Source organism: Trichechus manatus, unplaced genomic scaffold (genome assembly GCF_000243295.1).
Source record: "Trichechus manatus latirostris isolate Lorelei unplaced genomic scaffold, TriManLat1.0 scaffold00080, whole genome shotgun sequence".
Classification (NCBI taxonomy): domain Eukaryota; kingdom Metazoa; phylum Chordata; class Mammalia; order Sirenia; family Trichechidae; genus Trichechus; species Trichechus manatus.
In genome coordinates, this window is record NW_004444016.1 from 2,266,319 (window position 1) to 2,287,867 (window position 21,549).

Sequence of the window (21,549 nt, forward strand, 5' to 3'; positions counted from 1 at the left end):
AGGATCACAGTTTCTAGCCAATCTGAAAAGGCTAAGCTTTCAATGGTTTTGCCCATTTGTGATGTTAATATATACTGATGATTCTGTAATCTTTGGACTCGAGGCAGACATGGCTGTGGCAGCATGGTTGTCCATTTTCCCATTCTTGCGTGTTCTGTAATATTCTTTGGACTCGGGCAGGCATGGCTGTGGCAGCATGCTTGTCCATTTTCCCACTTCTGCCCTTTTGAATATATGCCAAATAAAACTTACTTTTTGCTTTACTCAACTTTGTGATGTTTTTCCCCTACAGCAGACATCAGCTGCTCCCCCTATGGCACTCTCTACTTCTCTGCAGTGTTCAATAATTTATCGCAATAGCCACACAGGACTCACAGACCATACTCACAGTTACGTGGTTTATTAGGGAAGTAACAGGCTACAACCCAGGATCAGGATCAACTTGGAAGTAACAGGAACAACTTGGGATTAGCATCAGGAAGCACACAGGCAAGATCTGAATGGGTCTCTGAAATGGAGATATCACTCCCTTCTTCAGTGCAGGACAGCTTCTGACCAGGACAGCTCTCAGAGCAAAAAGGCTCATGTAGAAGATAAGCTCTCTGCTGGAACAGCTCTAAGACTGTTCTCAGCCAGCACCACTGCCCTCTCAAGTGATCAGTGGGCATGGCTTCTCTGCTGGGCCAGTGCCTTCTCTGCCAGGTGGCTGCCTTCTCTGTCATGCAGGCCTCTCTGTCATTGGCCTCTCTACCAGCAGGCTGTGCACTGTCAGGCTCCTTGCCATCGGCCTCTCTGCCATTGGCCTCTCTGCTGCTAATTGGCCCAGCTCATAGCCAGTGCAGCAGCCTGCTCGGCTTTCTTAGCTGCTGCTCTTCTGTCAGCAGCTCTCCACCGTCAAACCTCTCTGCCATCAGTCCTCTTCACCACCAGGCCTCTTTGCCATCAGGCTTCTTCACTGTCTGCCTCTCTGCTGCTAACTGGCCCAGTTCACAGCCAGTGTAGCAGCTTCAGGGCTGCTCTGCTCCCACGTGCCTATGCATCTCTGTCAGCCCAGGTCTTAACCAGGTTTTGCACTTTTTTATCAGCCCAGCTCCTAGCTGACAGCTCTCTCAGCTGAAGCTTTTTTTTTAAAAAAAAAAAAAAAAAAAAAAACCTGGCCTGGAAGGGGCCTCCATGTCCCAGAGGACACACTCCTCTCCCAGCTCCTATCAACTAGGAGGTGTTGAAAACCTCTGCTCTTCCGCTGTTTATGTATCCCAGTCCTCATCAGTTACAAGGTGGGGCCTCCCTCACCAGACCAGAGTTCAACCAATCTTCAATTACCTGTGAGATGTCAGTCAGTTCAGGTCTTACACAAAAGTAACATTTTCTGCCTGCAGAAACACTTCTCCTTGGGCAAAAATAATAGTCCTCTGGAAAACAAAGCAACCTGGAAGGTCTCCTAAATTGCTTCCCAAAGAACTAGGGCAAACAAAGGTAACAACTCCTCAGGGTTTAGGCAGAAAATCTCCCAAGCTGTTTTTCCAAAGAACCAAGGCAAAAGACCACATAAAGGAACTCATTGTACCCACAGTTCACCAAAGTGGAATTTGTAGGGATCTTAATATGTCCTTCTCTCCAGGCCAAAGGATGCCATTCGAGCCCTGAAGAAGCGTCTTAATGGGAACCGGAACTACAGAGAAGTAATGCTGGCATTAACTGTGAGTGCTGCTCTCCCAGGCGTGGGGATTATGTTTTATTATTACCGGTTGCCGACAAGTTGACTCTGACTCATGTTGACCCCATGTGTGTTAGAGTAGAACTGAGCTCCATAGGGTTTCAGTGGCTGATTTTCCAGAAGTAGATCACCAGGCCTACTTCTAAGTGCCCCTGGGTGGGTTTGAACCGCCATCCTTTCAGTTAGCAGCCGAACATGTTGACTGTTTGCACCACCCAGGGTGTGGGGAAACATCTGAGCAGACCCAGCCCACCTGCCCTGTCCACTCATGGGACCTTCCCTTCGTCCACTCAGCATAGCCTCCTGGGGCCGCAGCTAGTGACTAGGCTCGGTGTGGGTGCCACAAGTGCTCAGGAGAGCTTTGTGGCTCAGTTTCCCTGCCCTCCTCTGAAACAGGTGAGCACATCGCAGTAAATGTACACCAGCAGAACTGAGAAGCCGAAGGCCTGTGCTTGGCTCCCCTCCTGCCCTCAGCCCGCTCTGAGCAGAGCCAGTAGCTTCTCATGGTGTCAGCACTCTTCATAGAAACGGTGCCTCCCTCCTACTGAGTGGCGCCAGGGGCTGTGCCAAGCTTCTAAGATGTCAGTGCAGATGCTTACAACCTTCCCAAATAGATTTCACTGTTCCCCTCATGTGAATGAGGAAACTGAGGCTCAGAGAGGTCTTGGGGTTTGCCCACCTGGGGAGTTACCAACCTGCGGATTGCCACACAAATGGCCTGTCACGTGGGGTGGTAACTAATCATAGCTGCAGACGCTCCTGAAGGTCCACCAAGTGGCTCCTTGCAGGACTGGACCAGGTTTTTGCCCTTCCTTAAGATGCCAGAGAATGAAAAGGATGACTTAAGGTGTTGTTTCCAACTTAAAAAAGCAAAGCATTTTTCAGACATGTGACAGAATCACAGTGCTTTCTTATCACACAAACTGTGACAGTTCTGCGTGTTGGCCTCTCTGACAGGTTGGAATAGTGGGTTACTTATCCCAAACAGGTGTAAAATACTTCCTTTTAAAGCGGAGAAATGGTTTGGATTTTTTGCCCACATAAAAACCCAGGACTTAATAGGAGAGTTTTCTCTGCCAGGGAATTGGAATTGGAATAATAAAGTAGAAAAGGCCAGTTGAGAAATAGGGAGTTGAAAGCTTTTTTTCTCAGAATTTGAACAAAGACATTCACTAAACTCAGAGTGATGCCCAAAAGAATTGCTCCCAGTAATTAAACTCATCAGGGAACAAGAATTAAAATGGGTGAGGAAGTGCTTTCCTGGTATGTACACCGTACCTGTCTGCACCCAGCGTCATGGCAGCCAGACTGGGTGGGATGCCTTCTAGAACGGACTATACACTTAACTGCCTTCTACCTCAGAGTACCATAGGTGTAGTTTAATCTTCCTGATGGGTCAGGTCTCTGCCGCAACCTAGTGATGCTTCTAGGGGATTTTGGAAATGTGCAGAGCCACTGTCCCTGCACTGAATGGCCCCAGCCTGGTATACTTTGCAAGGTTGCATGTCTGCTTTTTGTGATTTCTCTGGCTTTGTCTTCTCATAACCTATTAGTCTCTGTCAGTCCTGCTTCTTGTAGCCCTCTCTGAACTTCTTAACTGTGCCCACCAAGATTGTTAGTATTTATCTAATAAGAGGTCCTGAGGGGCTCTCTGCTTGGGCTTTAGTGTATGGACTTGAAATGACTGATCCTGATTGCTTAGAGGCCCCTTTTGCTTCCCTTGGGTTTTGGCTGGATTCTGGAAAATTGCTGCTGTGTATTTCATGCCCCACAACCCACCAGGGCAGATTTGCCTAGGGCTTTAGTGGCAGGGTGGAGGAAGTAGGCCACTGGGCCTCCTTGGGCTGAGGCACCCCGCCAGCAAAGGAAGCACCTCCCCACCTCCTGCTCTGCTGGGCTTTGGGGCGCTCTGTAGCACATGCCACCACTATTTGTGGCATTCTCATACCTATCTGAGCCTCAGAGGGCAGGCTGGGACATACCAGCTTTAAAGCCTACTGCTCAGGAAAACTGAAGGCTGTGACCCTTCAGGTGAGGCGTGCATGCTGGCCCCTTCTGCCCTGTGGGTGGAGGCAGGCGCAGACCACAGCCTGCCTAGCCCTCAGCCTTCTGCTCCTCTTTGTCCAGTTCTCCTTCCCACCACATGTGCCTTCCTTCTCCAGCCCCCTATCCTTCCCTTTCATCTGCCACTCACAAAATAAAGCATGCTTCCTGCCAACGCCTGAGCCCCACAGCCCACTCATACCTGCTTAGGTAACATTGGGAGGAGGATTTTAAAGAATGCTAGAAATAAGGGTAACTTTATGCTCTTTGAGGGCAGGAAGAGCACCTCTGGTTCATCTCCATAGCCCCCACAGGGTCACTGTGAGGAATGAAAGCTGGCTCCCTTATAGCCTGCCAGAATCAAGCGTAAGTAGCAGCTAAGAGAGGTCACTGCCCCCTGGGCTGGGTAAAAGCTAGTACTGCTCAGAAGCTGCGGCTGCTCAGCAGCAGAGGCTCCCTTGGCAAGTTGACCACCATGTCTCCCACAGCACAGGCAGCAGTGGAACGGAGCACTGATGGCTAGTGTGGGGCTGGCAGGCGGGGCAGAGTCTCAGCTCTTGCCTCTTTGCTTAAGTTACTTGGCTTCTCTGAGCCTTAGCTCCCTCACCTCTAAAATGGGATAATACCCCCCTTCCAGGGTTATTTCAAGGACCAAATGAGGGAACTAGAAATCCAGCACATGCTGCCTGATGTCTGAGGGACTGGTAGTAGCTAACGTGACTACTTGGAGCAGAGCTGTGAGGTTGGCAGGGCTGTGGTCTCAGAGAAGGCTGGTCTGATGCCCACCCTGCTTCTGGCACTGGCCTGCAAATGTGCCTAGATCGGCTTCTTCACTTTCTAAGCCTTGTAACTCCTAAAAAATGGGATAACAATACCCACTTAAAGAGAGTTAATTAGTTGTAAGAATTAAATGCAGTTACATATTATACGAAGGATCTATCCCAGTGCCTGCATGTTGTGGGCCTTCAGTAAGTGTGATGGCTTGGACCTGCTTTTCCAGCCATTATAGCCAGGCCTCAACAAAGTAGAGCTGGCCAGGTCTTGCGAATCCAGCCCTGAGGGATGGCTGTAGAGATGGACCAGTGGTCAGATCAGACCCTAGGGAAGTCTATGGGCAAGTGAGAATAACTGAAGCAGTCAGAGATGTTCCCTGCTGCTGGTGATGCCCTGCAAGGAGGCATTCCTGGTAGCCAGCTGTGGTACTGGTGGGCAGAGGTGGTAAGGGCCAGGTAATTGTATGGGTTGGTTTCCAGTTCAGAGAGTTGTGTTTGAGATTGGAGAAACCCTTCCAGGTGGTAGCTCCGAATTCCAGGCTGCATCTCATCTGTTCTGCAGGCTAAATAAGCTATCCCCAGGCTTGAGTGTATTGACAGCTCTCTGAATAGCAGTAATAGTCACCATAGTCCCATAAGTAGGGCACCCTGCTAGGTGTCTTAAGCACATTCTTCCTCATCCTCCCAGCAGCCTTGTAAGGGAGGAGCCATTGTCCCCATTTTACAGATGAGATGAGGAAGCTGAGGCTCAGAGAGACTGTTCCCGGGCCACAGGGAAGAAGCCCATACTCCCTGTCTGGCCAGGACCCACATGTGCTGTGCTTTTCTGAGGGGTTAAGGACTGTGTGAGGAGCCCTGGTGGCACAGTGGTTAAGTGCTCAGCTGCTAACCGAAATGTCAGCAGTTGAGCCCACCAGCCACTCTGTGGGAGAAAGATGTGGCAGTCTGCTCCTGTAAAGATTTAATCTTGAAACGCTATGGGGCAGTTCTACTCTGTCCTATAGGGCCACTATGAGTTGGAATCCATTTGACAGTAATGGATTTTGAAGGCCTGTGTAACTCGTTTTTTAAACAGGGAGGAGCAGGCAGGGTTCGAATTAAACACCAACCTTAAAGCTGCCTGGCAGCTGAGGACATGCAAACCATTTATCAAAGGTAGAAAATATTCTGTGGTTGCCAGTTTTAGTAGCAGAAGCAGGGTTGTCTGGGGTATGCGAGGTATGTGTGTGTGTTTGCTTCCTCATGTACAAGGGCCAGTAACTCACTAGGTAATTCAAGCTGTCACAGCAGCCTTCTCTGGTGACAGAGCCTGTATTCCATTGGCTAATGCCTCATACCCAGAGGCCTGGAGAGAGGAGTTAATATGCTAATTTTCAGGGAATGGCTCAGTCATTTTGATCCCATTAAAACAGCAGCATCCCTCTCATGCAAACTAGTACCTCAATTACCAATTAATTGCCTGATCATTGTGCAGGGATGGGAGACTTCATTCAGCAAGGGGCTGCTGTCATCCCTGGGAGGCAGGACTGGAGTGGAGTGTGGGAGTGTCTTCTGGTTGTGATTCTGGAGGAGATATGTCAGAGGGAAGATCTGGAGGAAGACAAAAGGGTGGTGGAGACCAGCTGCCCTCCCCAGTGCCCATTGCTTCTCTGGCTCCCATGGTGGTGACCTCTTGCGCTTCCTCCCTGCACCAGGTGCTGGAGACATGTGTCAAGAACTGTGGCCACCGCTTTCACATCCTCGTGGCTAACCGTGATTTCATTGACAATGTGCTGGTCAGAATCATCTCTGCCAAGAACAGCCCTCCCACCATTGTACAGGACAAAGTGCTTGCCCTGATTCAGGTAGGTTGGCCCCTTGTCCAGTTTGTTGGGACAGAGTAAAATGAGGCCTGTTATCAACAAGTCTTCATGCTTTCCCATAATTTGGATGAAAGAATGGAAGCTTCTGGGTTTAAATATTTGCTGAAAAATACTTAATCTTCTATGCTTATCCTGCTGAAACCCTAAGCTGTGGCTCACCAGCCAGTTGACAGGGCTCATCACTGACACTTTCTGGGTGCCTGACCCTCTGCTGTCCCCACAGGCAGGTGGGGCGTTGGCAGGCCTCTGAGCCATCAGGGACAATGTGGCCATGTCAGAGCCATGTGCAGAATTGGTGAGGTCACAGGGCAGGTGCCAGTCGGGGTAGGAGGGGAGGTCATGAGGAGCTTGATGGAAGAGCAGCATGCAAGAGGCTTTGCAGGTAGAGAAGATAGCATGTGTAAGGACACAGGAGCACCACAGAGAGCAGCCCTGTCAACTGGCTGGTGAGTAACAGCTTATGGTTTCAGTGGGAATGAGCGTAAAAAAATTAAATATTTTTCAGCAAATATTTAAACCCAGAAGCTTCCATTCTTTCATCCCATTTGGGATGTGTTCATTACTAATTGCTGTGTAGCAATTTACCTCAAAACTTAGTGTTTACTCTGACCAGAATCACAACACAGGGTTCTGGACAGAGCTGGAGAAGGATGTAGAACATAATTCTAACTCACAAAAAAAAGACCAGATTTACTGGCGTAAAGGAGACTGTAGAAACCCCGAGAGTATGGCCCCCAGACACCCTTTTAGCTTAGTGGTGAAGTTATCTCCGAGGTTCACCGTTCAGCCTGGGAGTGGACAGCCCCGTAAAATGAAATGAGACTAACGAGGTACAGTAGTCCAGTGACAAGGACCAGAAGGCAGAAGGGGACAAGGAAGCTGGTGATAGGGAACCCAAGGCTGAGTAAGCATATTGTTGATGTGTTGTGAGATTGTTAACCATTGTCATAGAGCAACATTTGTGGTAACTGTTAAATGAGAAACTGTTTTGTTCTGTAAGCCTTCATCTTAAGTGAGAACAACAGCACAATTGGAAGAGCATAGTCAATGTCACTGAACTATGCATATAGAAATTTTTGAAATGGTGTATCTTTGGCTATGTGTATTTTCACCAAAAAAAAGGTTGAGAAGTTAGAGGGTTGACATGTTGTGGGGTTGTTAACCAATGTCATAAAACAATATGCGTACTACTGTTTCATGAGAAACTATTTGTTCTGTAAGCCTTCACTTGAAGTACAATAAAAAAAAAAAAGTGCTTAAAACAACAATTGTATATTATCTCATTGTTTTTGTGGGTCAGGAGTTCAAGAACAGCTTAGCTGGGTGGTCTTGGCTTAGGATCTCTCATGCAGTCAGATGTCAGCCAGGGCTGATGTCATTCAAAGACTTGACTTGGGCTAGAGAATCTGCTTCTGAGATGGCTGTTGGCAGGAGGCCTGGGTTTCTCGCCATGGAGACCTCTTGAGTGTCCTCATGACATGGAGCTAGCTTTCCCCAGAGCAAGTGATCCAAGAGAGTAAGAAGAAGCTGCAGTGCCTTTTATGACCTCGTCCCAGCAGTCAGACACCATCATTTCCATCATATCATCATATTCTGTTTGTTAGAAGAGAGTCACCAAGTCCAGTCTCAAGGAGAGAGGAATTAAACTCCACCTCCTGAAGAGAGGAGGATCAAAGGTTTTGTGGACATATTTTTAAACCATCACTTGGGAAACAGGATGTAATGCAAAATATACAGGGCCAGGCACATGGGGGAAAGGGAAGCAGGAGGTGAGGCCAGAAGGATGGTTAGGGCTCGTAGGCCATGCGTGCTGAGGAGTTAGTGTTTTGTCCCGGAGGTGGTGCAAAACCACTGGAGGTTTCTGAGCTGGGACGTACACAATCAGATCTGTGTTTTAGATGGAGCACTATGGTGAGTGGGAGGAAGGCATATCAGTCAACAAGCAAATCCCACCTGGGGTGATGAGTGCTGTGGTTGAGGTCAGACAGGGGCCTACAAGAGCCAAGAGGAGAGGGTGACCAACCAGAGGCTCTAGCAAGGGCAGAGCATGGGGCCGAGAAGGCAGGAGCAGTGTGATGAGGTAGTCAGCCTGAGGCTGGAGAGGAGAAAGGCCACACCGAGGAGTCGGTTACCTCTGTCTGTCCTTGGTGCCTGAGTTCTCCTTTTCCAGCTCTTGGAATGATTGGTTAATGCCTCTTCATCATTCAGAGGGACCCTTTCCCAGCTCTTGGAGTGGTTGGTTAACGCCTCTTCATCATTCAGAGGCACCCTCAGAGACCCTCTGATCACCCCATCAAAGTACTCGCAGACAGTCTTTCTCTCTGCCACCCCTCCCCCTTCTCTCACAGCATTCTCTTCTGTGGTCTGAAAGCTCTTGTTTGCTAACTTCTCTGTTGTCTGTCCCTCTCTAAGTTCCCTGAAAGCCCAGGGACATTATATCCCCAGGATCTGGAGCAGATGGATGTGTAGAGTAAGTTCTCAAAAACTATTATTTTGATGAACGGTGGTAGTAGTTCACTGAAGCTGTGAATAAGGGGAGTGTGGGTGATAAGAGAGCCCCTTCTGTACTTCCTCAGAGCTGTCCACACACACACACACACACACACACACACACACACACTCACTCACACACTCACACACACTCACACTCACACACTCGTGCATGCATTCTAGAACTTCACCAGCTCACTCCCCTGCCTGAACATCCCAGTAATTGATGTGGGGAAAATGAATATTGGCTTTTTCTCTCAAAAGACGGAGCACTACAGCCCAAGCCCCTTGTACAGAAAAGGCTTTCTGCAGGGTCCACGGTGGCCACAGAGAGGTCTCTTAAGTCAGACGTGGAAGGGGCACATCCTCACTGGGGTCTGGCTGTGGCCCTGTAGCTGTTCCACCCCATGGTAGGCCAGCCCTTGCAGGGTTGTAACCTGTGCTGCCCCTGCTGACTGTGTACAGATTATGGCTAGGAGACAAGCCTGATGCACTGCTGTGACCCAGAGCAGCCAGTCACCAGTGTCTGCAGGCCCTGCCTGGTGGGACACGCTATGCTGACCCAGGACGTCCAGACAGAAGCTTTCCCATCAATGTCACCACCTCCCCCACGGTCCAGTTCCACTGGCACTGTGAAGTGGAGGCCGTGATTCCTGCCTTCCTGCCCTCCAGCTCCCCAACTCTGGTTGGACATGGCCCACACTGTGTTCCAAATCCCCGCCTGCTGGTTTAGCAGCAGGAGCATCTGCCATCTCAGAGGCCTGAGCAGAATTGGGCCTTGAGGCACTTGGCAGGCTCCCGTTCTGCCTGGATGAGAGGACGCACCCTCCCTGGTGCGGTTGTAACGTTCAAGGGGCTCTAGTGAGGTGCTCCTGGGTGGGGTCTGACAGCCTAGCTGGGACACCTTCTTCCTCTGTGGCTTCTGAAGTGTTCCAGAAAGTGTTCCCCTCTGATCTAGCCAGCCAACATGGAAAAAAGCACAGGAAGCATTTAGAACTGGAGGATGGCTTGGCTTCTGTGACATGGTGGATTTTTTATTGAATTATAATAAGTATACAGGGAATTGCACATATCAAAAACAAGTACAATTTGATAAATGTTTACAAACTGAACACACCCATGTAACTGGGTCCTACATTGAGAATCAGAACATGACTAGCTCCTGAGGGCTGACCGCTCACCTGACTCCTAGCATCACAGATCAGCCTCTTCTTTCTACATGGCGTTGTCCAGCCGTGCTCTTTTATATCTGGCTCTGCTGTATTTGTGTGAGTTGTACACATTGCATGTGAGTGTAGGTCTTCCATTCCCATCACTGTCCTTGCTGTGCAGTGTTCCATGATGTGAGTGTGTTACAGATCATTTGATGAGTATTTGGCATTTCCACTTTTGGACTATTATGAAAAATGCTCAATGAGCATCAAGTCCTAACCTATACCTGTGACTGTGACCTTATTTGAAAATAGGGTCTTTGCAGATGTAATCAAGTTAAGACGAGGTAACACTGGAGTAAGGTGGACCCAAATCCAATGACTGATGTCCTTATAAGAAGGGAGATTTGGATGCAGACACCATATGAGAACACCACATGACAACAGAAACAAGGATTAGAGTGATGCGTCTGTGAGCCAAGGCATGCCAAGAATTGCTGGCAACTACCAGAAATTAGGAAGAGGCAAGGAAGGATTCTCCTCTAGAGCCTTCAGAGAGAGTAGGGCTCTGCTAACACCTTGGTTTTGGGCTCCTAGCCTCCAGACTGTGAAAGAATGAATTTCTGTTGTTTTAAGCCACTTGGACTATGGTGATTTGTTACAGCAGCCCCAAGAAACTAATACAGCAGTCCTCGCCAACATGCAATATTTTCCATCTTTGTCATTATAGCCCATCTGATGAGTATGAAGTGGTATTGCATAGTGTCAACCTGGAGCCCCTTTGAGAAAGAAGACTTTATATATATATTTGAAAAACTACCAGTCCCCCCAGCCCCAAGGGTCTGATAATTCCCTCTCTGAGAGGAAGTGCTTTTCCCTTAATGAGACCAAGAAAAGGTCGGAGAGGGGGGCTCACTAACTCTCGGCTGCCTGTGAGCAGACAGCAGGCTACAATGTCAATACGGCTAGGCTGAAGAGAAGCTCAGCGAAATGTGCCTGTGGGGACCAGAGCCATAGCAGGCTCTTTATTAGCACTCTTGTTAAGAGGACATTTCTTAGTACTCCAAGAAGCCCAGCTGCTGGGAGGGTGGGGCTTCAGTTTAACAGGAGAGACAGAGGTTTACAGATGACTGAGGGCTGGGGCCTAGTCAGCAAGGACTTGAGACGACTTTGGACTGTTGGGAGATAGCCCGGAACTTTCCATTCCGTAGCAGTAAATTGAATGTATTGGCACTTGAAAAGCTTTCAAGATGAAGGGGCTACACAGGGAAGCCCTTCTTCCCTCCTGCCCATGAAGCATCTTTGGGGCCCTGACCACCAGCCCCTGGATGGAACCGTCCGTCCCTTTGGTGGCTGTGTGTGTTGGGGGCAGGGAGGAGCTTGCGCTCCAAGCCAGCCTTTCTAAAGTTCCTGGGCCTGTAATAAAATGGGAGATAGTGCTGTCTCTGCATGCCTACCCTTGCCCAGCCCCATCCTTTCTGGTTTCCTCCCTTGAGTGTTGGCGACAGATATTTTTCACCTAGGATTGGCACAGAGGTAGCATTTCCAGGGGACATATTTGCCACCAGCAGCACCCTGAGAAAGTTGTGAAGACAACCCAGTTGATGCCGGGCCCTCCTTCCTCTCCCAGCACTCGGTCCCTCCCCTCATGTAGGTATCCTGTCCTCAGGCTGCCCACTAGCCCACCACCCCCACGGAAAAAAGGAGCACACACAGGCTATGTACTCCAGAGCACCCTGGCCTTCAGGAAGCCCAAAAGACCACCCTGCACGTTATGGATTGAATTACGTCCCCGAAAAATACGCATTGTAAATCCTAACCCCTATTACTGTGGTTATAACCATTTGGCAGTGGGTTTTCTTTGTTATGTTAATGACACCGTATGAGTGTAGGGTGTTTTTTGAATCACTCTTTTGAGATATAAAAGGAGCAGATTAAACAAGAGAGCAGAGATGAGGGAGATAGATGCTGTGCCACGTGAAGATCACAAAGAAGCCAAGGAATAGAAGTTGAAGAGACAAGGACCTTCCCTCAGAGCCAACAGAGATAGAAAGCCTTTGCCTACAGCTAGTGCCCTGATTTTGGACTTCTGGCCTCCTAGACTAAGAGAATAAATTTGTCAAAGCCACACACTAGTGGTATTTCTGTGATGGCAGCACTAGATAACTAAGACACTCCATTTTCCCTGAGATCTAGCCCAGTGTCTGACCACACAGCAGCATGATTCTGTGACTTTAATCCCCACATGAGGGGTGAGGCTTTACCCCCACCACCGGTGTTTGCCTAAATGAATGCCTCCTGGTAGAATGGGTGGAAAGATACATTGAGAACAGAACAGACTGGCTAGCAGCTTGCCAGCTCCCTGCCCCACCCCCTTGACTACCGCAGGCTTCCACCACTTTTAGCATTATCTCTAAGTTTTTTTGTTTTTAGTTTTTTTAATTATACTTTAGATGAAGGTTTATAGAACAAATACTTTCTCATTAAACAGTACACATATTGTTTTATAACATTGGTTAACAACCCCACGACATGTCAACACTCTCCCTTCTCAACCTTGGATTCCCTATTACCAGCTTTCCTGTCCCCTCCTGCCTTCTAGTCCTTGTCCCTGGGCTGTTACGCCCCATTAATCTCGTTTTGTTTTATGGGGCTGTCTAATCATTGGCCGAACAGTGAAACTCGGAAGTGACTTCATTACTGAGCGAAGGGTGTTGGGGGGCCATACTCTTGGGGTTTGTCCAGTCTCTGTCAAGCCAGTAAGTCTGGTCTTTTATTGTGAGTTAGAATTTTGTTCTACATTTTTCTCCAACTCTTTCTGGGACCCTCTATTGTGACCCCTGTCAGAGCAGTCAGTGGTGGTAGCCAGGTACCATCTAGTTGTACTGGACTCAGTCTGGTGGAGGCCGTGGTAGTTGTGGTTCATTAGTCCTTTGGACTGCTCTTTCCCTTGTATCTTGTTTTCATCATTCTCCCTTGTTCCCGAAAGGGTGAGACCAGTGGAGTGTCTTAGATGGCTGCTCATAGGCTTTTAAGACCCCAGACACTACTCACCAAGGTAGAACGTAGAACATTTTCTTTATAAACTATGGTATGCCAGTTGAGCTAGGTGTTCGCAGAGACCACTGTCCCCACAGTCCTCAGCACAGCAATTCAGTCCCTCAGGGAGTTTGGATGTGTCTATAGAGCTTCCACGACGTTGTACAAGTTGTACTGGCTTACCCAGTATTGTGTACTGTCTTACCCTTCACCAAAGTTACCGCTTATCTATTGCCTATTTAGTGTTTCTCCCCACCTACCCCTCCCCTCCCTCGTAACCATCAAAGATTGTTTGAGTGTAAACCTTTTCATGAGTTTTTATAGTAGTGGTCTCATACAATATTTGTCCTTTTGTGATTGATTTATTTCACTTAGCATAATGCCCTCCCAATTCATCCATGTTATGAGATGCTTCGCAGATTCATCATTGTTCTTTATCATTGCATAATACTCCATTGTGTGTATGTACCACAGTTTGTTTATCCATTCATCTGTGATGGGCATCTAGGTTGTTTCCATCTTTTTGCTATTGTGAACAAAACTGCAGTGAACATGGGTGTGCATATGTCTATTTGTGTGACGGCTCTTATTTCTCTAGGATATATCCCTAGGAGTGGGATTGCTGGATCGTATGGTATTTCTATTTCTAGCTTTCTAAGGAAGCGCCATATAGTTTTCCAAAATGATTGTATCATTTTGCATTCCCACCAGCAGTGCATAAGAGTTCCAGTCTCCCCGCAGCCTCTCCAACATTGGTTATTTACAGTTCTTTTGATTCGTGCCAGTAATGCTGGGGTGAGATGGTATCTCATTGTGGTTTTGATTTGCATTTCTCTAACAGCTAGTGATTGCGAGCATTTCCTCATGTGTCTGTTAGCCGCTTGAATGTCTTCTTTGGTGAAGTGTCTGTTCATTTCCTTTGCCCATTTTTTAATTGGATTATTTGTCTTTTTGTTGGTGGATTTTCTTTTAGATTTTAGAGATTAAACCTTTGTCTGATTTGTAATGTCCAAAAATTTTTTCCCAGTCTATAGGTTCTCTTTTTACTCTTTTGATGAAGTCTTTTAATGAGCATAAGTGTTCAAGTTTTAGAAGATCTCAGTTATCTAGCTTATCTTCTGGAGTTTGTATGTTGTTGGTTATGGTTTGTATCCTGTTAATGCTGTGTATTAGGGCCTCTGGTGTTGATCCTATTTTTTTCTTCTATGAACTTTATAGTTTTTAGCGTTATATTTAGGTCTTTGATCTATTTTGAATTAGTTTTTGTATATGATGTGAGGTATGGGTCCTGTTTCATGTTTTTGCAGATGGACATCCAGTTTTGCCAGCATCATTTGTTAAAGACTATCTTTTGCCCATTTGATGGACTTTGGGCCCTCGTCAAAGATCAGGTGACCGTAGGTGGATGGATTTACATCTGGGTTCTCAATTCTGTTCCTTTGGTCAGTGTATCTGTCATTGTACCAGTACCAGGCTGTTTTGACTACCATAGCTGTATAGTGGGTTCTGAGGTCAGGTAGTGGGAGTCCTCCTGCTTTATTCTTCTTCACTGGTGCTTTACTTATGCGGGGCTTCTTCCCTTTCCGTATAAAGTTGATGATTAGTTTTTCATCTCTTTAAAGAATGTTGTTGGTATTTGGATCGGGATTGTATTGTATATGTGAATTGCTTTGGGTAGAATTGTCATTTTCACAATGTTGAGTCTACCTATCCATGAGCATGGTATGTTTTTCCATTTATGTAGATCCCTTTGGGTTTCTTGCAGTAGTGTTTTGTAGTTTTCTTTGTATAGGTCTTTTACATCCCTGGTTAGATTTATTCCTGAGTATTCTATTTTTTTAGGGGCTGTTATAAATGGTATTATTTTCCTGAGTTTCTTTTCATCATTCTCTTTATTGGTGTATAGGAATCCAGCTGATTTTTGTATGTTTATCTTGTATCCTGCTACTCTGCTGAATCTTTCTATTAATTCCAGTAGTTTTCTTGCGGAGTCTTTTGAGTTTTCTATGTATAGTATCATATCGTCCGCAGATAGGGACAGTTTAACTTCTTCATTACCTATTTGGATGCCCTTTATTTCTTTTTCTTGCTTTCTTGCTTTAGCTAGGACTTCCAGCACAATGTCAAATCAGAGTGGTGATAAAGGGCATCCTTGTCTTCTTCCTGTTCTCAAGGGGAATGTTTTCAACCTCTCTCCATTAAGAATGATGTTGGCCATTGGTTTTGCATAGATGCCCTTTATTATATTGAGAAATTTCCCTTCTATATCTATTTTATTGAAAGTTTTTATCAGGAATGGCAGTTGGACTTTGTCAAATGCCTTTTCTAGCATCATCCCTAAGTTTTCACCTTGCCCCTTAACAGGTCTTTTGGCTTCTGTTCCTTTTTTTCTTTTTTTTTTTTAATTAAATTTTTTTTATTTTGTTGTTGTTGAGAATATACACAACAAAACACACACCAATTCAAGCTTCTATGTGTACAATTTAGTGACATTGGTTATATTTTTTTAATTGTGCAACCATTCTCATTTTCCTTCTCTGATTTGTTCTTCCCCCATTAACATAAATTCACTCTCCCCTAAGGTTCCTATATAATCCTTCAAGTTGCTGTTGTCAGTTTGATCCCATATAGATAGTTCTTAAAAGAGCATAATGCTCAAGGCAGGCTTTTTTTTACTAGTTAAGCTAAACTATTGTTTGGTTTTAAGAAGATTTCAGGGGAAATTTTTGTTTAAGGATTAAATATTATCTCAAGGTAATAATTTCAGGGGTTCATTCACCCTTCATGGCTCCAGGAAGTCTGGAATCCATGAGAATTTTAAATTCTGGTCTGCATTTTCCCCCTTTTGATCAGGATTCTTCTATGGAATCTTTCATCAAAATGTTCAGTAATGGCAGCCAGGCACCATCCAGTTCTTTTGGTCTCATGGCAAAGGAGGCAGTTGTTTCTTTTTGTTTCCTCATGTTATGGATTGAATTGTGTCTCCCAAAAATGTGTGTCAACTTGGCTAGGCCATGATTCCCAGTATTGTGTGATTGTCCACCATTTTGTCATCTTGTGTGGTTTCTCTGTGTGACGTAAATCCTACCTTTATGATATTAATGAGGCAGGATTAGAGACAGTTACGTTAATGGGGCAGGACTCAATCTACAAGATTCGGTTGTATGTTGAGTCAATCTCTTTTGAGATATAAAAGAGAGAAGTGAGCAGAGATACAGGGGGACCTTATTACCACCAAGAAAGAAGTGCCAGGAATGGAGCATGTCCTTAGAACCTGGGGTCTCTGCGCTGTGAAGCTCCTAGACCTGGGGAAGATTGATGACAAGGACCTTCCCCCAGAGCTGACAGAGAGAAAGCTTTCCCCTGGAGCTGGCACCCTGAATTTGGACTTCTGGCCTCTTAGACTGTGAGAAAATTTATTTTCTCTTTGTTAAAGCCATCCACTTGTGGTATTTCTGTAATAGCAGCACTAGATAACTAAGACAGTCTCATTTGTTGAGAAGACCAGAAAGATACTTCCACTTGACAGCAACCCTCAACTTTCTCCCTGAAATTGTTTCAGGAACAGAAGAGACATCATCCTGGCAGAGTAACCACGGTGTGGATGTGCCTCTCTGCCCTGACCTTGGTGCCCAGCCGTAGGGTCTAAAAATACCCTCTCCTTCTACCAAATGTTTTCTTTCCACTGAAGAAAGTGAAATGAGGGAGTGGGAGTAGGAGCAGGAGGTGTTGTGTTCTTTGAAGGCGTCCAAGACCTGGGTGGCAGGCCTCTGGCCAGATTCTGGGTGGACTGGCAGCTCCCTGGGAACCCTGTCACTGAGCACAGGAAGTCTGGTCCTAGGGTGTAAACAGAACATTACAGAAGCCTTCTTTTGTCCAAAGACATCCGAGAACCCATAGTTTAGATCAGCAATTTTTTATTGTCTGAAATTTGATGATTCAAAACTTTGTCAAAACTTTGATGGTTACACAAATTACTAGGATGTGGTTCATGTTTGTATAAGGTTTTAAACTGGAGTTTGGTGTGCAATCTGAAGGAATGAAGGAAATGAAACATTAATTTATCTCTCTCTTTTTCCTCCTTATTAGTTCTTCCTCTTTCAGCCACCTAATGCTGAAGGGAAGGGGGATCCATAAAGAGCATGGCTCCCAGCAAGGTGTCCCCTCCAGTCAGTTGCCACACAGTTCCTGTGACAGGACCCTCAGCGTGCCGGCACAGCCATGTCACTTTGTCACTTTGTCTTCTGAGGATGCACTCATCAGGGAGGGCAGCCTGCCAGCATTGTCACTGCTGCTTCTGGCTTCAGAGCAGGGCTTCTGAGAGTGAGACCAGGCCCCCTAAGGTTTGCACCACGCCCGCGAGAGGATGGCAGTGAGGTCAGCCCTCCAGCGGGCCCCTCCTGTACCACTGTCACTGCAGTCTGTAGACAGCCCAAGTGACCATCGTTCCTCCACTTTCTGAAGTGGGAAAATAAAGCTTAGTAACCATGAGAACAGAGTTCTGTTTAGTTTGACAAATGTTTACTGTTTCTGTTCTGTGTACAAGGCAGAGAAGACCGGGCTTGTGACTTCACAAGGCTTATGGCTTAGCGGGGAAGAAGACAGGCCCATGATGATTTAGGCATTGTCCAAGAAGAGGCTGAAGACATGCAGCTTCTGCCTCTGCATTTTCCAGTGTGACTGTTACCTTACTACCCTCCCTGCGCTCCCACCCCCGTTGATATCAGAATCCTATTCATTGTGGGAGGCTGTCATGAGTATATGCTGTGAGCACCCACTCGCCCAGACTATGCGGGTGCCCAGTGCCGGGGCTGAAATTGTGGCAGGTGGATGGGGGTGGATAAGTTGCAAATAACAGTTGCCAACTCCAGCTTGCCTAGGCCAACAGGAGGGTTTGTCATGATGAGGCAAGCCTTCCCAGAACCCCAGGTCACCCTAGACTGGGTCTGAGAAGGGATGGAAGGGATAAGGAGAGCCCTCCAAACCCTCCCCTATGTGTCTGACCTCTCACACACCAGCTGAGCCTTTCTGAGCACCCAGACTGTCTGCTCCCTGCTCCTGGTGGCACACAACTGCCTCCCAGGCCTACATTTGTAGAGGACAGTTCTGCCTTCCCAGAGAGGGGCCCAGCTCTCATTGAGGCTCAGGGCCAACCTCAGAGAGGAAGGGAATCTGATGGGTCCAGCCTGGGATATGTGGCACGCGCTTGAACACACACGCACATATGCATGCACATGTACTCCTGGTGCTGGCACAGCTGCAGGCACCTCTGTGAATGGTGAGAGGGCCCATATAAGAGGAGCCTGGTAACTCAGGTTTGGCAAATGCCCCAAGAAGTATGCTCTGGAGGCAGGGCCAAGATGGCTGGTCTTACAACAAAGACCCGAAAAAAACAAGTGAATCGATTATATATGACAATCTAGGAGACCTGAACATCAAAGGCAAAGTTGAGGAATCAGAGTGCATAGCAGCGGGAGAAAGAGACAGTTCGGAAGCAGCGAGGAGTTGCCAGACCTGATCCAGCGGGAGCCAGCATCCTTCAGGCCAGATCGGCTGGTATGCACAGTGAGGCAAGCAATGATGCTCGGGAGGCATTTTCCACATCGGGAGAGACCAAGCAGCAGAGAGTCTACTCAGGCCTCCAGAATCAGTGAAAGGCGACACTCAGTCGGCAAAAGATAAGTATGTGCGTCTGACCCCTTTTGGAAACTATTAGTCCAAAGGACTAATGGACCACAACTACCATGGCTTCCACTAGACTGAGTCCAGTACAACTAGATGGTTCCTGGCTACCACCACTGACTGCTCAGACAGGGATCACAATAGAGGGTCCCAGACAGAGCTGGAGAAAAATGTAGAACAAAATTCTAACTCACAAAAAAAGACCAGACTTGTGGCCTGACAGAGACTGGACAAACTCCTAGAGTATGGCCCCTAGACACCTTTTTAACTCGGTAATGAAGTCACTCCTGAGGTTCACCCTTCAGCCAAAGATTAAACGGCCCTATAAAACAAAACAAGACTAATGGGGCACAATAGCCCAGGGACAAAGACTAGAAGGCAGGAGGAGACAGGAAAGCTGGTAATAGGGAATCCAAGGTTGAGAAGGGAGAGTGTTGGCATGTTGTGGGGTTGTTAACCAGTGTTATAAAACAATATGTGTACTGTTTAATGAGAAACTTGTTCTATAAACCTTTATCTGAAGTACAGTTTTTAAAAAAAGATATTCGAAAGCGATGGTAATCCAAAAAAACAAAAACACCCTCTTTGGCAAAAACCTCTCTCACATGTACCTGCCCCCTCCCCACTCTCCACCAGATCCCAGGCCAGCTTCAGCAATTGCCGTGTCCCCTGGGCCAGAAGTAGGATCCGTCATGCGCCCTGAGCCATTCTCCTGGCCTTGGAGAAGGAACAAATTAACAAACAGAAAACATAATCTGCCAGCTCCCCTAAGCCGGGAACTCAGGGTAGGCACAGCTCTTTGCCTAGGCACAGGCATAAGGGGTCCATGGACTTTGAATGCCTTTCACCCCTGCATAGACCTGTGTGGGCCCATTTCAGCAGCGTAGGCGCTCATTACCACAGTACGACAGGGTATATACCTGAAGCCTAACTTCAACGGTATCAGCTATATGGTGAAGTGGCAGGTTTGTGACATTTGACACTGCTCTGCCCATTAAGCAGGTTCCTCACCTACCCATGTCAGGGGCTTGAGGACTGGTGGCTGCACCCCCGCCAACTAGCCACCCATGACAGGGGTCCAAGAATAAGTGGTGCTTCCAAGTCCTTACAGCCAACAGCAATGGATACTCATAGTCTAGCCACAAAACACATCCACCTATGCACTCTAGGGAACGGGGAAACGCTTTCCTTCCAGACACTCAGGGGCAGCCATCAGCCCCTTGCCTTGCTCAGTGTGTGACACCCTACTGCAGCCAGATACCTGTGCCTACACCAATCACCCGTGCCTGACTAGGACTGTAGGTGAGAGCCTGCACCACACACTTGGTGACCGACTACCTGGACACCTGAGCTGAATCCATACAAGAAACGTAAACAGACTCCTGGGCTCACATACCTAGTAGCAGATCTAACTACCTGGTGATAGGACGTTACAGCTTCAAAAACACCAATAATCAAACTAGGTCACATGACCAGCCTATTTGGGCATATCAGAACAAAACAAAACAAGAAGCTAGGACACAGTAAGCAAACATAAATAAATATAATAACTTATTGATGGCTCGGAGACAACAGTCAATATCAAATCACATAAAGAGGCAGACCATGATGGCTGCAGAAAGCAACCAAAACAAATAATCAAAGAATTTTATGGAGGAAGGGAACTTCTTGGAGTTACTGGAGGTAGAATACAAAAGATTAATATACAGAACTCTTCAAGATATCAGGAAGGAGTTCATGCAAAACGCAGAACAAGCCAAGGAACACACAGACAAAGCAATAGAGGAACTTAAGAAGATTAGAAAAGAGCATAATCACAAATGTAACAGACTACAAGAATCCATAGAGAGACAGCAATCAGAAATCCAGAAGATTAACAATAAAACTTCAGAATTAGACAACTCAATAGGAAGTCATAGGAGCAGAATTGAGGTAATGGAAGTCAGAATTAGTGAGATTGAAGATAAAGCACTTGATACCAACTTATTTGAGGAAAAATCAGATAAAAGAATTTTGAAAAATGAAGAAACTCTAAGAATTATGTGGGACTGGAGTACCAGAACACGGGGAGGTAACAGAAAATACAGAGAGAATTCTTGAAGATTTGTTGGCAGAAAACTTCCCTGATATCATGAAAGATGAGAAGATACCTATCCAAGATGCTCATCGAACCCTACACAAGGTGGATCCCAAAAGACAGTCACCAAGACATAATCAAACTTGCCAAAATGAAAGATAAAGAGAGTATTTTAAGAGCGACAAGGGATAAATGAAAACTCATCTACAGAGGAAAGTCAATAAGGCTAAGCTCAGACTACTCAGCAGAAACCATGCAGGCAGGAAGGCAATGGGATGATATATATAAAGCCTTGAAGGAAAAAAATTGCCAGCCAAGAATTATATATCCAGCAAAACTGTCTCTCAAATATGATGGTGAAATTAGGGCTTTTCCAGATAAGCAGAAGTGTAGGGAATTTGCAAACCAAACCAAACCAAAATTACAAGAAATACTGTAAGGGAGTCCTGTGGTTAGAAAATAGTATCAGAAAATAACCCAAGACTAAAACACAGGACACAGCAACCAGATATCCACCCAGATAAGAAAGTCACAAATATAAATCAAAGCTAAAACACTGAAAATAGACATCAATATGTAAAAGATGACAACATTAAAACAAAAACAAGGGAGTAAAAGTCAGATCTTTCGTATGGAGAGGAAGTCAAGGTGATATAAAAGAGTGGTTCAAACTTAGAAAAGTAGGGGTTAAATATTAAGATAACCACAAAGGAAA

At 46.5% G+C, this 21,549-nt stretch overlaps 1 protein-coding gene across 1 annotated transcript in view; it reads left to right on the plus strand.

Moving 5' to 3' along the window:
• The window catches only part of TOM1L2 (target of myb1 like 2 membrane trafficking protein), a 169,696-nt gene that overhangs the window by 105,233 nt on the left and 42,914 nt on the right, over positions 1-21,549 (plus strand). Inside the window, exons 3-4 of the mRNA XM_004381009.2 lie at positions 1,622-1,700; positions 6,228-6,377. Coding sequence (XP_004381066.1) covers positions 1,622-1,700; positions 6,228-6,377 — 229 coding nt within the window. The remainder of the gene's footprint in view (positions 1-1,621; positions 1,701-6,227; positions 6,378-21,549) is intronic.